This window comes from Dysidea avara, chromosome 3 (genome assembly GCF_963678975.1).
Source record: "Dysidea avara chromosome 3, odDysAvar1.4, whole genome shotgun sequence".
NCBI lineage: Eukaryota > Metazoa > Porifera > Demospongiae > Dictyoceratida > Dysideidae > Dysidea > Dysidea avara.
This window is the reverse complement of record NC_089274.1, coordinates 10,520,111-10,537,778: the sequence shown is the minus strand read 5'-3', so window position 1 is coordinate 10,537,778 and position 17,668 is coordinate 10,520,111. Positions and strand designations below refer to the sequence as shown.

At 36.0% G+C, this 17,668-nt stretch overlaps 1 protein-coding gene across 2 annotated transcripts in view; it reads left to right on the top strand.

The window, feature by feature from the left end:
- Window positions 1-17,668, top strand: part of LOC136249314 (uncharacterized) — an 86,277-nt gene that overhangs the window by 58,026 nt on the left and 10,583 nt on the right. For both annotated transcript variants that reach the window (XM_066041275.1, XM_066041274.1), the window contains 10 exons: window positions 929-1,004; window positions 1,835-2,046; window positions 5,706-5,771; window positions 9,150-9,362; window positions 11,019-11,223; window positions 14,721-14,911; window positions 14,965-15,048; window positions 15,717-15,902; window positions 16,630-16,844; window positions 17,501-17,541. In XM_066041275.1, coding sequence (XP_065897347.1) covers window positions 929-1,004; window positions 1,835-2,046; window positions 5,706-5,771; window positions 9,150-9,362; window positions 11,019-11,223; window positions 14,721-14,911; window positions 14,965-15,048; window positions 15,717-15,902; window positions 16,630-16,844; window positions 17,501-17,541 — 1,489 coding nt within the window. The remainder of the gene's footprint in view (window positions 1-928; window positions 1,005-1,834; window positions 2,047-5,705; window positions 5,772-9,149; window positions 9,363-11,018; window positions 11,224-14,720; window positions 14,912-14,964; window positions 15,049-15,716; window positions 15,903-16,629; window positions 16,845-17,500; window positions 17,542-17,668) is intronic.

Genomic DNA, 17,668 nt, shown 5'->3' with positions numbered 1-17,668 from the left:
GTACAATACATTGATTCATAGGTTTTTTTTGTAAAATATGTATGCAGCAATACAAATTTTGTACATGTATTACTAATAAACACAATTAATTCTCTATAAAATGTATGTGCATAAAGTTCAGTAATAAGTAGCTGAAAGTGGTTTCAGATTCAATCTCAGAGTGATCCTTTTTCAAAAATTTCCTTGGGGGAGCATGTCCACAGACTCCCTAGAAGGCTTGTGCTTCGCACTGCGGGGTGTGTTTCACACACCAGGATAATACACCTCTATCTTATGGCCATGCAATTTCAGAAATGGCCAATCAAATTTACTTTTGATTGGCCATTCTGTCCGAGCAATAATTTTCCCTTATATTGTACACTATACTGCTTTCTAAGTGGACTACATTGATCAACAGTTGTAAAGGGATAAGTGAGAGCCATGAGTAGTAGCTAAGTAGAGCTATAATTATTATGGACCTAAAGAATGGCATACACAAGACCATATGCATTTCATTTGCAAATATCCTTACCTGGCTAAGCGTGCCCATGCATAAGATAGTGCTGCAGATGGTTGTTTTTTCATACTCAGTAACTATGGATGATTCTCAAAAGTGTATATGGTGAATATTTGACTGACTACTCCTGCTCTATTAGAGTATCTCGATCTTGTATAATGTTTTTTGGGAAGAGAGGGGGGACATGTACCTCCTGTGCCCCCCTTTGGATCCACCACTTTTCTTAATAACTATGAAACAAAGATGTTCCCATTTGCCATGATATAAGTTTTATCAATTGTTTCACTGTGTACTGCAGCATTAATTTAATTTCCAACTTTCCATGCATTTAAACAAATTGGGTTTTCACTTAGCAGTCATGGGTCACAAATGCTTTAATACAAATCATCATAGATTTGTGTCTGTATATCTTATTATTATTTGTTACTGTAGGTTGACGCAGACAAGGCCGATCTCAGTGTTAATGGCAATCATTTGGAGGAAAACATGACAACTATTAATCTCACAGGTAAAGTTTACTACAAACTTATAAACTGTGTTATGTGTGTTATCAAGCTACCACTTTACTATGTACATATTTACTATATACATAGGGCTAAAATTGTATTAGTATGTGTGTGTGCAAGTAAGTGTGAGTATGGATTAAGATTTACCACATCAAAATTCTCAACTGTTTTAACTCACAGCAATTTCCTATGTAACACTAAATCAAAATACTCTAATAGGACAGTCACCAGGCTCAAATCATCTACTGTAATCAAACATCCTACCAGAAAACAATCTGTGGTATAACATATGTCACATTTTAGTGTTTTAGTTCAGCACAATTACAGTAAGCGATGGTTATACTTTCTCTGCATGTGTTCTGCTTTTGTCACTGTAAACTGCTCTTAATAGTGGTTCATGTTTATTTGTATATAGTCTCTTTGTTTACATGCACAATGCTTCAGTTTGTAGTTGGCACCATGTATCATTGAAGCACAAAAATATCCTCACTAGCTAGAGTCTTCAACACATGTGAACAGTATGGTTAGTAATCTGTTAGGAAAAAGCTACAATGATGCACAAATCTTAGCTATCTATGTAGCTAGCCATCTATTAACATTTATACATAGTCCATAGCTGCCTGCAGCATTGTAAGCCAAGCATTGGCTGTCAATAGGATCCAGCCATAGAAAATTAGTAATTAATCTTACATGGATAATGGATTCACTTATATAACAAATATATGATTAAATATAGACTAAGAGTCATTCATGAGTTTAATGGAAGTTTGCAACCCATGAAAATCATGTATACTTGTACAGTGTTTTTACACCTGTAATTGTATCTACACAGTGTGTCCTGCTTCCAAGCCATGGGGAATTACCTATGACATCATCAATGTCTCAGCTACTATGTTTTCAGCCAATATCAGTTGGAGAGCTCCAAACAATACATATCAACGTGATATAATTAGTTACACCGTAATAGTCGCTCACGTGGGTGATGAATTAGTTGGAGTGGAGCATATATTATTAAGTGATACTAACAAGTACTCAATATATCAGGTACATATTAGTGTGCCATTTAATGTGCATGTTGTATATACTAGATGAATAAAAATTGGAAATTTTAAAATGGGAATAGGGATCGCTGAAAAAAAACTGAGTCAAAATAGGGATTTGTGGTTTGCATTACCACCCCAGCGATCCCTTCTTGTTTGGTGGCTTTTTTCAGTGATCCCTATTCCCATTTTAAAATTTCCAATTTTAATTCATCTAGTTTGTGTACTTTTTATTAACCCTAATGGATTTGTTTTACTGATAATGATAATTGTTGTAGATATACGTAGAGCAGTTTACAATTAGTGGCTGTCAAGTTCAGTGTAAGCTTTGTTGTTATCAGCAGACACACTTGACTGCATTATTAGAGTATTTACCTGACTGCTCTTGGCTGTGGACGAGACTATACATTACACACAACAGTGAGCAGCTGTTGTCTAACTTGTCTTACAACATGTGTCAGGACTCTAGTCTCTTACTCACATTAGCATCCTAATGAAGTGTTCATGAATATGCACACACCAAATGGTATGATACTGAGCTATAGCTACCTGTCATAAGACAATTGAAGACATGGAACTCTGACAAGCATATAATTATAAGTTAAAATAGTCAGTGGCTGTGTATTTATTATTTCAGCCAAGACCGTACACAATAAGAATCATATACAGATTTTCGATGGGTGCATGGACTACAACATTGGCTCACTGGTGCACAGTAGTATAAATGATAATATAATGCTACGTACAATATAGTTTGTGTAGCTAGAGTTTGTTGTTCATGTGAGTATTGTATTCATTGAGTATACCACAGTGAAGAAATCTAGCTGTGTTGAAATGTATATGAATGCATGACTTCCCATAAACGTTATGTGTTATTAACACTTTACAGTGACCAGCACTGAAGGTCTGAAGCTAATGTGCATGCACACACATCATTCATAACAACAGTCAGGTACTGTGTATAGCTGCAATGTCTATTGTAAACCATTGGTTATCAACAGCATGAAACCATGTTGTTTACACAATGTGGTCAGACAATTATGGCACTCACGAATATTTTAATTAACACTAATACTAACTCCACCCAACTTTAGGCTTTATGTGGAAAGGAAATATGTTTTATAGAAACTATATTCATAACAATGAATAATCTCTGGTGTCAGGGCTATCACTTCTTTATGTCTCTGAGAGAGCGCTTGTATGGTCGCTCGTAGTGAATTGCGACCGTGCGCTTACAGGAAGAAGTAGACTATACTCACCACGCAGAGACGCTATGCGCGATCTTCTAAGTCTAAGAAGTGTTGTTGAGTACTTGATTAACTCTGCAACAAAACCCACAGAAGCTCACACAATGGAATCCTGTAATTTTATTGTTATACGGCTTCTTTAGTATACGGAGCTGCTGCCAATAGTGTAATGGCGAAGAGAACTTAGAAAATTTTCGAGGTATAGGGTGGTTGGCGATCTGTGGAATACGGGCTTATTAATAGGTCATGGACACGCGGAAGGACTCAGTAAGCATGGCTATATAGTTTTTAGGGCAAAAAAGTGGATAACTTTTGCTGTACATGAGTGAAACAAAGTAATATTATGAATAATAATAAGAATAATAATAATAATAATATGAACAAAACGGCAAATTTCAGTTTAGTCCCAAATACACATACTGTTTCTTTTTCACTTGATACTTACTAGTGGACCAATACTCATTGCAAATAACCACCAGAGGGTGGTTTTGAGTTGAAGGATGCTTTCCAAGGTAGTTTTTAGGCATGCGTTCTATTAGAGTTTTTGCAAAAAACATGGGCGATCCCTATTATGAACCCACTATCGTGGTTCATGATGAACAATTCGCATAAAATTCGCAATTTTTGAATGTTTCCAAATTTCGTCTAGACCATTTTTACTGCTATATCACCATTTGTCTGAGTTCAGTATTTGATAATAAGCCTTCTGAGTGTTGTTTTATGCTCGAGTCTGCTTTCTAAGGCTGGTTTTAGGTAACTGCTCTATTAGGATTTTCAAAAATTCTTTTGCGATCACTATTATGAACCCACTATCATGGTTCATGATAATAATATGAACAAAATGACAAATTTCAGTTTTGTCCCAAATACACATACTGTTTCCTTTTCACTTGATACTTACTAGTGGACCAACACTAATTGCAAATAACCACCAGAGGGTTGTTTTGAGTTGGAGGATGCCTTCCAAGGTGATTTTTAGGCATGTGTTCTATTAGAGTTTTTGCAAAAAACATGGGCGATCCCTATTATGAACCCACTATCATGGTTCATGATATAAATGTTAATTAGTAGACTCATAAAAACATATGCATTAATTGTACAGCTGTGCCATTTTCTATTGAATAATCAAGACAATAATTGTGTTACATCATAGTGACCATAATTGCACAATATTACAGTACAAACACAAGTTAATTAAGTGGATGTCCCCAAGAAAAGAACTTAAATACTAAATTGTCTAAGATTTTGACAGTCATAAGACCAGTTTTAAAGCAAAAAAAACTTTAAAATCAGGCTTTCTGGGATTAAACATTAGGGTATTTCTCATTTGGTTGTATATTTCTATATATTTGAATATGACTACGAAAGTTTTAAAAGTACACTTTTTGCGATTGAATTTGAGGATAGTTTTGATAGTTACACACACGTGTACATGTGCATTTTGAAAGCAAATTATCTATAATGAATGGCTAAGTAGGAATTTTTGATAATTGTATATGCACCATAACCTAGTAATTTTTTAAATTAACTATCTGAGATTGAATCTAAGTGAACATATGTATAAAGATGTATGGACAACTTTATAAAGTAGGGGAATTTTAACTGTCTAAAATTGACAATTTGACATTTTTTGTGTGTGATTTTGAAATAAAAGGACAGTGTAGTTGTCAATTTTATGGATAGGAAGATTCATCCCTTTTTAACAGTGCTAGAATAATTACTGGATGGAAGCTGCACTCATAATAATAGGACCACAGGTCAATGATTTACACCCTTATTTATCTAGCTGTACTTATAACGATTACATTTGTGACAGAAAACACTAAAAGAACAGTCAGTTACAAATGTAAATGATAGCCATGCTATAGCAAAAAAGGTGAACAAACTAGACTATTAATAGACTAGACAAACTAGACTATAGACTACTTTGTTTTGCAAAAAGCGACCTTTCACACACATCCAATTTATGAACTAGGAAGACCATAACTTAGTGATAAAGAAATATATGAACCTGAAATTCTATCTATTGAGCTTTGTTAGTGTCCAAATTTCAAGTCTATACCTATTAGTTATGAATTGTCAAAGTTGGTAAATTTCATGTCTGTGGAAGACTCCTTTTTGCAAATCTGGTCATAATGAACTAGGATCCAAATCATAAAAGAGTAACAAAATAAAATATATGATTGATGATATTGCAATGTTACAACATACGTAGTTATGTGGGAATTTATCTGCTTTCAATTGACATTGAACAAATTGTATATAATAATGTTGCTGACCAATGTAAGGTTATACCACAAAGCTATAGTATTATTCATATATCTCTTGTTTCATTACTTTTTATTGCTTGGTTCCTCACTTAATTTTTTTTGTTAAATAATTATTGATTTAAATTTTCTGTCTAATATGTATGTAGGTGGATAATACTGATACTATTGTGAAGCCCTTTCTACGTCAACAAAATGTCCACCCTATTATCCAGGTACAGTGCATAAAGCATATTTCTATATCATAACAGCCAAGGTGTAAAAAAGAGTGTGCCCCTTAAAAAGGCCAGCATGAAAAAAAAAATTGTGAAATCAAAGGTGGTGGTCAAGAATTGACTGTGATGGTAAGTTATGGCGACAATTCAGCGTCATTTGTGTTTTCTCCTCCTACTAAATTTTAATACCCAATTCACACAGTCATTGTTTTTTTTTGTTATTAACCTACCATTTCTTAGCTGCCACCTTTGATTTACAAAAAAATATATATTACCACTCATTTGTTAAGGGGAAGATGCACTCAATACCAGAAATTTGAGGAATGAGCCTACTGATTAAAAATTAAATTGACACACAGTGTTGGATTGGCAATACATCTCAAATAGCGGTGTACAATGTCCGCTTTGTAGTGAAGGTAATGAAATATGTATAAATAGAGGCTAAATGACCCATTTGGTAGGATTGAAGTCCGTCTGCTTGTGGCAATACAGACTATGATTCAGTAGGCCCAAATGTATGGGTTTAACATACAATAAACACTCACCCTACAAAGTCAGTTGAATCTGTATGTAACCAATCATTTTCACCTTATTATTAACGCGTAGGCTAAAACCTTCGCTAAATACAGCCATCTACTTGTGGTTCCAGGCCGTCCATAACTGTCCAGCGATGCTCCAACAAATTAGAAACTGCTTCAGTCTTTCACGTATTGCCTACGTCATTCGTCATTAATAGGCAAATCCAGTACTGACCTTACTTAGAAAGCTCAATCCAACTAATTATAGGTGTTCTGTTTTCTCCAGCAAGTAAACTACGAAAGTAGTAGCTAGCTGAAACTGGTGCCAAATGAGATAGTCTACTTTTCAGGGTATATTAAAATCACGTACATCGAACTAGAAAATGCTTGTAATAAAATCAGCAGATTATGATGAATGTTGTTTTAAACTAAGGAGTTTTGAGCATGCACATACACAGTGCAAAACCTAGAGCATGCTAAAGCATGCTCTCGTCTAGGAGGGTCTGGGGGCATGCCCCCACAGAAGATTTTTTGAGAATGTACCCATCTAAGGTTAAGTCTGGTGTAAATTTGGACCAAAAATTGCTCGACTAGTTATGCTAGCAATAATAGCAAAGCAAAACGACTGAAGTATGATGTGATAGACCAGCTTCCTATAGGACAAGACACTTATGGCGTACGCGTTGTGATACAGACTACATTATAGTCAATCAACTCAATTAATTTAAAAATGCAATAACACACACACATGCATGCACATTATAAACAATGATCAGTTTAGTCGGTGACTTGTGGCTTCCGGATGAATGGTTTTGTATAGACAAGCTGCAGGCTATAAAGGAACATGTACTTGTAAATTACAACAGAAATTGAAAAAAAAAAAGAAACAAACAGTTAATATCTCACACAATGTTCCTTAACTGAGAAAGTTAAAGCACACAAACAGTTATTTTGAGTATCCCTTTGATGTGGTTAACACTCTAATTTATGAGGTATAAATGTGCCATGATTAAACCATAGACACACACACACACACACACACACACACACACACACACACACACACACACACACACACACACACACACACACACACACACACACACACACACACACACACTACATACACAGCATGGCTTTGAAGTGTGGGAAGCAAATTTTGAGGTTAGTGCAAGATAATATTGTGGTTAGGGACTAAATGGCTTCAAACTCTTTGGAATGTGTTGGTTTCAATCATTAGACATTTATTCCAACATATGCATAACTTTAAAAACATCGCATTCAAAAGTGATTGTGTTATATGAATGTTGTCTATACTAATGCACACGACCAAAAAATGTACTAAATTTCTGGTAATGTTTTGTACAGCTTGGCTGTTTTGGTATAGGTATCATTTTGTTTTTGTAATTGCAATGTTTAGGGCTTACTCTTTACTTGTATTTTTCCAGGAACAACACATAGACTTATTTTCTATTTGTATGTGACCATGTGTCAAATTTCTGATAAACTATTATCAAATAGCAATAGGGTAACTTAATAGAATTCTCTGCAGAATGTTATGTAGCTAAACCATATAGGGTGTAGCTGACTTGTTTCTAGCTAACCTGTCTACAGGATGACTTGTTGTAACTGAACTCACTACAGAGTGACCTGTTAGTATATAGCTGAACTCTCTACAAGGTGGCTTGCTTGTAGCTGCAAGTTTGCTTGTTAACTCTCTACAAGATGATTTAATTGTAGCTGAACTCACTACAGAGTGACCTGTTGGTATATAGCTGAACTCTCTACAAGATGGCTTGCTTGTATAGCTGCAAGTTTGCTTGTTAACTCTCTACAAGATGACTTATTTGTAGCTGAACTCTCTATAAGGTGACTTGTTTGTAGGTAAACTCTATGTAGGATGACTTGTTTGTTGTTGAACTCTCTGAACTCTCTACAGGGTGACTTGCAACATCACTGTAGCTGAATTCTCTGCAGCATGACGTGTTAGTTGTTACATATCTGAAATTTCTAAATGGTGACTTGTTGCATAGCTGAACTCTTTACAAGGTTACAGTAATGTAGCTGAACTCACTACATATTTCTCTACAGAGTGACTTATTTTGATTATGACTTATTTGTAGCCAAGCTCTTCTATAGGAAGACTTATGCTCTTTGCTGGATGACTTTGTAATAAGATGACTACACTAGTCATGGGCACTTATAATCTAAGCTCAAAATAGTCTGGCCATGCAAGACTACAGTATAATCTCAACTGAAACTACAAATCAATTTTCAGTTCATCTGATTTGCCTGGGCATAGGCATGACATCAAATGGTTTTTTTTGTTTACAAAACTCAATCGTGTAATCATTACACATGTTTGGTTTTTTTACATCATAACTCCATGGCTATATTTCTGATTTCTTTCAAACTACACAAAGTTGGCATTGAAATAGCACTCCATCTGCAGATTGATTTTCAACTAGTTTTGTCAAGTGATTTACACTTTAGGCATAACAGAAAATCAGTCTTTTATGTGAATAATCAATTATAATGATGCATTAGTGTTTTATAGCATTTTTGTAACACACAAAAGGTGGAGAAGGAAAATAAGAAAAGATTGAAACTTTTGGTCTTCCATATCTCTGGAATGCCAAAGCAATTTTGCTGAAATTTGGTGTATGGTCTGCCCTACCTGGTGCTATAAAAATTAAGATAACAGAACACAGAGCTATGTATACGTGAAAATTGCATTTTTATTCTTCTTTTCAATAATATTCTGGCTTTTTGGGGCTGCATGATACACTACCATGTGCTCTTGACTTACCTGTGTGTCTACATGTATGTACTACACTATACAATGTACATGTACTTACAGGTTAGAGCTGTAACAACACTAACAGAAGGACAGTGGAGTGATCCTGTTGTAGTATCTGAAATTCCATCGTTACCATCTCAGACATCATCTGAATCGTCATCTGCAGTACCTATTGTTGTTGGAATTCTAGTTGGTGTTGTTGTGGTTTTGGCCATAGTTATCATATTTGCCTTTTATGTCTACTGGCGCAGGAACAGGATCAAGTATCATGATGTAAGTTGTTGATTTACGTGACTACACAGCAATATAAATTCTTGTTTATTAAATCTAATCCAAAACAACCAAGCTGGAAAAAAAGAGTGCAGCCCTCAGAAAGGCTATGGTGAAAAAAGATGTGAAATCCAAGGTGGCGGCCAAGAAATGGCTGTGATGGTAGGTTAATGGTAAAAATTTTAATAACGACAATTCAGGTGAATTTTGTGTCACTTATCTTTTTTCACCATAGCCTTTCTGAGGGCCGCACTCTTTTTTTACAGCTTGGCTGTTTTGGATTAGATTTCACTTCTTTTTGTATTTGTATATCCCAAAGCCGGCCTATGGCCGGCTTTAGGGCTTTTTAACCTATCATTTTTTCTTTACCACAGGAAGAAGAAAAGATGAAGCAGGGTGATTTCTTTGTAGCTGAACTCTCTACAAGGTGATCCTTCTAGTTGATCTCTCTACCAGATGACTTGTTTGTAGCTGAACGCTCTACAGGGTGATTTGTTTGTAGCTGAACTCTCTACAAGGTAACTTCTTCTAGCTGAGCTTTCTACAGGGTAATTTGTTTGTAGCTGAATTCTCTACAGTGCGATTTGTTTTGCAGCTGAACTCTCTACATGGTAGTTTCTTTGTAGCTGAACTCTCTACAATGTAACTTCTTCTAGCTGAACTCTCTACAGGGTGACTTGTTTCTAGCTGATCTCTCTACAGGTGATTTGTTTGCAGCTAAACTCTCTTACATGGTGGTTTCTTTGTAGATGAACTCTCTACAAGGTGACTTCTTCTAGCTGATCTCTCTACAGGATGACTTGTTTCTAACTGAACTCTCTACAGGGTGATCTGTTCATAGCTGAACTTTCTACTGGGTGATTTGTTTGCAGCTGAACTCTCTGCATGATCGTTTCTTTGTAACTGAACTCTCTACAAGGTAAATTCTTCTAGCTCTGATCTCTCTACAGGGCAATTTGTTTGTAGCTGAATTCTCTACAGGGTGATTTGTTTGAGCTGAACTCTCTACATGATGGTTTCTTTGTAGCTGAACTCTCTATTAGGTACCTTCTTCTAGCTGATCTGACTACAGGGTGACTTGTTTGTAGCTGAATTCCCTACAAAATAATATGCGATGTAATAAATTATAAATGCAGCTGAATGCTTTATTAGGGTGACTGTTCTATTAGAGAATCTTGATCTCGCATTTGTTACACGTAGTTGCCTTTCAAATCATAACTCAGTGGTTTGTAATCCGATTCTTCTGTACTACTGCAAGGACTTTCTATGATGATTATTCCAGCTACATACTGATATTCAGCTCGGCTTCTTGGGCTGCACGACATACTGTGTGTCTTGATTTTCAGAGAGTAACTACAACCATTTAAGTTATAAGTTTGGCTAAACTTAAATAATCTCATTCCAGTCCAAGCCTTTGTTTATCTTTGCAAGTGCTATCCCACTAGAGATCTCAAAAGCATGTTAACACACGAAGTCGTAATCTTGACATTTAAATATATAAGGTGCTAAAACATACCAGACCTGATCATAGGGTGTTAGCAAGTACCAAAGAAACCACAACAACTAGGATCTGGAATATTTACTGCAAGCAACTTACTTTAACCTGAGCTATATGTATTTTGTTAACCTTCAGTAACATGCAGCATGTCTGATTCACAGGAATATGTTGTTAACACTGATGCTCCACCTCCATATACTCCAATTGATCTTGAATTTGGTGAACAGCTGCCAATTGATGAGTGGGAGCTGTCACCAGATGTGGTGGTACTTAAAGAACAACTAGGATCAGGAAACTTCGGTGAAGTGTACAAGGCCACTGTAACATCAGCTGTACCCACTCTGGCTGCTGTTAAAGTTCTTAGAGGTATGTGTATGAATTATTATTACCTTGCATGCAGTTGATAGCAAAATGATTATCTTCAAAACAAGTATTGGCATCATTGTATTGTGCGCTTTAAAAATGTATTGCGGCAAAATCAATTACCAAGTTTGGTGCAAATCTGATAAATAGTCATAGCTAGAGACAATTATTTGCATTGAAAAAGCCAACTTGTTGTCACAGCTACAGGGTAAACTGCTTATGGGAATAACTAAAACATTGGTATGCATAGAGGTTAGCCATCATAGCTCAAACTTTTAATGCTTTAAAAGAAATTGCATTGACAGCTATTATACTTAACAAAAACCAAACAATAAATCACAGGGTTGAGATACCCTAATAGAACAGTCGAAGTGGGATAAAAAAGGTGCACGAAAAATGTGGAAAAAAACTTATCAGCATTTAAACTAGGGACCTCATACTGAACACCCAAATCCTTAACCACTGAGCCACTATTATCATGGTTGTTTATCTTGCTTGATTTTCTAGCTAAAATCTACTCAGTAGTAAAGTTTATAATTTCAATCTACCAATGAAAAATCTAGATTGTTCTACATTCTATGTGTATTCCTCAAAACAATGTGTGCTCTATTAGAGTATTACAAAAGTAAGCAAATAAACTCTGTAGTACAATACTATTGTAACTTCTCTAGTATTCCATCAAATCACCAATATTATAGCAAAAAATGTTGGTACTGACCAATAGGGTAGTACACTACGCACTCACACCAATTGTCATCATAATAATTAATAAGTGCTATGGTAGCAAACCTTGTGAAAACAGGCTGGAAATCATATTCTAGGTGCTAAGTTGAGCAACTACAGCTTATCACATTTTGCATGAAAAAATTGATATACACTAATAGAACAGTCTCTGCAAAAATAAAAATCCTAATAGACAAATAGTATACAGTTATGCATACCTAACTCAGAAGGAATTGACTTTTTATATAAGAAAAATAGGAATTTTAAACTAGAGCTAGTAGTACCGCTGCAATAAAAGTAATGAAACAAGTTAGATCGGAGTAGTACATAATGTCCAGATGCTATAAAACAAGAAGTGAATATCCCTACTGTGCTACAGAGATTCTACAATCAAAATGCACAGTAGGGATAGTCACTTCTTATTGCTTTACAGTATCTGGATATTACGTACTACTCCAATCCAGCTTGTTTCAGTACTTTTTATTGCAGTGGTACTACGCTGTCCCTACTGTAGTTTAAAATTCCTATTTTTCTTATACTTGTTTGTGAACTTTTTCGTCAATTCATGGCCGATATTAAATAGCTAGCTACTCTCACATATGTATTACAATTTTGGTTTTAATCATATATACTCATGAGTAAGGTCATGATCTGTAGCGATTATGAATCTTATACACAAGGGCTGTCCACTTATACATTCTGGCTGCACCGGCCTACTACTGATATACGCACACCAAGCACCAAGGTATGGCTCTAATTCACTTACACACAGCTAAGCCAGACTAATTTACTTACAACAGTAGTCTACTTTCATACATGCATACACTTTGTGCATACCATTCTACGAGCAGTCCATCTCCTGGTGGCAGGTGACTTCTCATTTACAATGGAGTACAGATCACTGAACTACCTGCCTGGTACCAAGACACGTGTATTCCAATATGTTGGTGTAATAACATTGTGAAACGTGCATGCCTGAAGATTGAAGTCATACTGTGCTATGGTCACTATAGTATATGGAAGGATAAAAGTAAGACTAAAAGATCCCATTCATTTAAGCCAGTTTTGATACCTGAATAGCCCATAACTTGGCCTAATTCATCCCTACGCGTTCTTCTTCAATTTTTTGAACAGCCTCTGGCCCTCCTTCCAGGCCCCCGCCTCCCACCCCATTTGGAGCTCGCCTAATACAGTCAACCTTGGTTCGAAAACTATCTAAAATGGTGGAAACTTAGCTGCTAGCTACTTGCACAGTGGATGCTCTGGAAGGTAAGCAATTGGTGTAAAATGTGTGAAAAATTGGTACACATAGCTTCAACCATTGGCGAGCTACAACACACTAAATACTTAAAACTGGCATATCTTGATACTTTAAAATAGGCAATAAGCCTGCTTTTCCCAGACTGGGTCACATATAGCCATAGCCATGCACAAAATTATAGAGCAAGTATCAGTATAGCTCCAAGAATATTCAACAGATGAGGCTAAAATTCCAACAGCCTATTGGTTTTTTTCTTTCTAGACAATAATGAAGCAATCAAAAGGACTGTAAGAAACATGCAAGTTTTCACTCAGTGAGTCACATTTTGTCTAATCACAACAAATTGCAAATTTTACAAACTAACTCCTGTACTGCTAAATCTAGTTTCATTTGTAACACTAACACGGTGAGGATCGGTCAAGACACCAGAACCCCCAAGTGCATTCATCCTTTCAATGTCCACCATTCAACTCACAATATTCAGTATCAATAATGTTGCAACCATTAATAAGTTAATTTCCTTACCCTCTACTCAAGCTCATTTGAATCAATCTTCCTTGCACTTTCCAAGTATTGTCTAGAATCTGTGGTATGCTGCTATGTGTCATTGGTTGTTCTAAAATGTCCAATACAAGGATTCATATTGGTTTAGGTCATTTTGACATGCCAAAATTTCCCTGAATCAGAGCATCATTGTACATACCTGCAGAGAATTGCTCTGCACATATCACACCCTGCCATAATGAACACAAGTTGATGTTGTGCTACTACTAAAAACCATGCACCAATGCAGTCATTCTAACGAAACAGATAATTATTCGACCATGTATATAATGTAGTTTACGTTAGTGGTGTTATTGATTAATTAGATTTGTAAATAATGTACTGCTAAGGAAGCATGACTCAAACAAACCACAAATTACACACAGTAGTATCTTTTCGACTGTTTTATAGTGTGTCTATTGTGTTTTCTCACACAATTTGAAGCCTCAAGACTGCCCTTATTTTCATTCATATAAGTATGGAGCACGCCCATTTTGCCTCAAAGGAATTTGTTGTTTCTGGTAGCCTAAAAAGCTAGATATGCCCATTTTTCAGTATCCCATTGTGAAAGGCATTCATATTGTCTTTGGGAACTCGCTTCACCCATTGCACAAATAAACCACCTCAAAGCAAAAGCTTACCTTCCAGGAAGGTTTATACTGGTCACATACAGACTGCTTTTAACATATTCCATTTTGCTCACATGGGTGTAGAAAGACAAACAAACATACAAACAAATAAACATACAATTTTAGGACCCAGGTGAGCATCCACAACCAGCCTTTGACCAGCTGTAGGCATGCATCTGGTTTAGCAAGGCAGATGGAACATTGTGAATGACTAATAGTTTACAGTTTTCATTAATAAATGTACTGTTCCATTTGGCAGTTTACCATGAACAAGGTAATTGCAATTGTCCACAAATGCATGTCTTACACACTGTATTACATACATGGTGTATTATTTTACAAAGCTGGATCAGAACATTCTATGAAAAAGGAATTTCTTCAAGAGATTGCTATGATGAAACGAGTGTCAATGGGGAAAAACCCTTATGTGGTGAACATGATAGGATGTTGCTCAGTACAGGAACCATTAGCTCTTGTGCTGGAACTAGTACCTATTGGAAATCTGCTGGAGTATTTGAAAGCAAATAGGACCATTGTAAGAAGTGTGTTTTTAATGGAATAATGTTGTTTATATGCATGTGAATTTAGGCTCATTGTATTCATGCCAGAACAAGATCATACATTTATACTAGTCGAAATAGTAAACAACTAAAAGGTATTGTTCCTTACGAGGTGAGTACATGCGCTCAATATAGTATTGAATCAAACTGTTATAGCTGTCACAGTGACACCATATACCTAGAAATTTTTGTGGTACGTAATAATATTTCACAGTTGGTAAAATTATATACTGTGAAATTTTATCAAGTGAAAATTTATGTGTCTCGACATGTGCACTTGCAAACTTCAACTGATATATTTACGTGGCTCCTTGTATGCTTGCAAACAGTATTACATATTCCCAATATTAAAGTGGCATGAAAAAACTGGCCTACTTACTACAAGACTAGATTATGCTGCACACAGAGATTGCCTACTTGGTGCAGACATTTAGCAATCGGTTAATCGGTCTTTATAAAATCAATCCTGACCCTTCGTAGCCATGCGGTCAAGTACAAAATCTTTGATTTCCACCTGAAATTTAAAATGCGAAAATCCTGGGCTAAGGGACATCCATGACATTTAAATCTTGACAAAATATGTGGCCGTGAAATATACATACAAAGAAAATTTTCAGGTATACAGTATGTACTTCAGGGATTGCATGGTGATCTAATAGCATAAAAATATATGATGCCATTTCTAAATCAAACAAATATTCTCAACTATATACTCTTATTTGTTGCATTCAGTCTGATCTAGGGTCACTGAAGCTCCAAATGTATTTATTTTCTCTACAGAATACTGTAGTTGCAGAAAACAATCAACAACAACAAACAATGGTTAATGAATATGTTGGTCAGCCTGGTGATCCTGTTCTAACACCAGTTAATGATGATGATGATATGTTTGATCCGTATGCTTCTCTGGGAAACCTTGAACCAACTGACTTGATCCAGTTTGCTTGGCAAATAGCCTGTGGAATGGTAAGATTTTAAAGAATAAAATTAGTACATAACTGTACAGGGGTGGATCCAGAGTTTGGAAAAGAGGGTGCACTTTCCTGAAAAGTTGAAGAGCAAAAAAAAAAAGGTCACAGCAGTAATAGCTGTCCTTTACCAAATGTATACAGTACATAAAGATCCTTATTCGGATCCTTATTCATAGCTTCATAGTTAAGCTACACTGCCTGACGAACACTGTGACTGCTTTATTAGAGTGATTGACTGCTCTATTAGAGTATCTCAATCTTGCATGCAATTTTTTTTGAAAGGGATGAAGGAAGAGGGGGAGCACGTGCCCCCTGTGCTCCTCCCTGGATCCACCACTGCTGTATGGTGTTTTGCTGCATGTGTGCAACCATTATATAAATAACCATTTCCTCTGCCATGTAACAAAGTAATTTTAGTCAAATATTTTGGTTGATGATAATGAATATGTATGTGGCAAAGGTAATTGTATAGGCAAATGGGTTCTGAAATATGAAAACAATGTACAATTAAGTGCACATATTCTAAGCCAGGAAATCTGTAGTACAGCACTAATCCATTAGAAGCTTACATATACTCATGGCACATAATACTGTAAATTCATTGATGATGCATACAGGCATATACCACATACCCAGCCTTGCTAGTATGTCAATCTGTAGATTTTGTACATCATCCACCCTGACCTATATCTGCATACTGTACATCTTGGTTCCCTTCACAGAGTTACCTCCAGTCATTGAAGATCATACATCGTGACTTGGCATGTAGAAATGTTTTAGTTGGAGAAGGAAAGAGACTGAAAGTATCTGATTTTGGCCTGGCCCGATCTCTGGCATACAGTTCAGTTTACACAAAGTCTACTGATGGAAAGTTACCCATTCGTTGGATGGCTCCAGAATCAATCTTAGATAGGACATTCACCCATCAATCTGATGTGTGAGTTGATTGTTATAGAGTTTATTTTGTAAATTGCGTAGATTTTGAATTACTCATGAACATTGGCACAGTACAACACATACGTACATACCACACACTTTACATATGTAACCAAGTTTTAAAAAACTACTGGATGTTCACACATTTGATAAATTGAGAACTTTTACTGGTTTCAGTGTAGTCTAGCTTAAGAGGCTTAAAGCTATGTGTTTGGAATTTTCACCATGAATGTGGCCAACCATAGTGTTAAATCATAGTAAGCTAGTTACTGGTATTACCTTGCCACAACATGAGCTATAACACAAGCATGCAACCATAGGTGGTGGGTAGATAAATGTACAAGCACACAAGCCTCAGCACTACCTGACCCACCTTAAAGTGAAAGAAACACATGTAGAAAACATCTAAGGAGCTGACCAAAAGTATATCCATGTCTCTAGCCTCATGTTCCAGCTGCATTTATGTGGTGTTATATAGAGTGTACCCAGTGGCTGACACACAATCTGAGCAAAGTAGTGGCATGCAAATATATAGTGTATTGGTGTGACTTGGCTATCTGCTAAAGTTAACTCCAATTGTGTGTGCAAACATCTATGATTCTCAAAAAAATTTCACATATTGCTATTGTGTGTAATGATACAGCATGTTTTATACAGGTGGGCATTTGGAATCACTCTATGGGAAATCTGTACATTAGGTATGATACCATCTGTTGTTATTGTCAATGGTTGAATAGCTATCTATTTCTATGACAAAGATGTAAATAGTCTAGTACAGTTTAGTTTAAACAGTTATGGAACTTTCATTTTGTAGCTAAAGATACT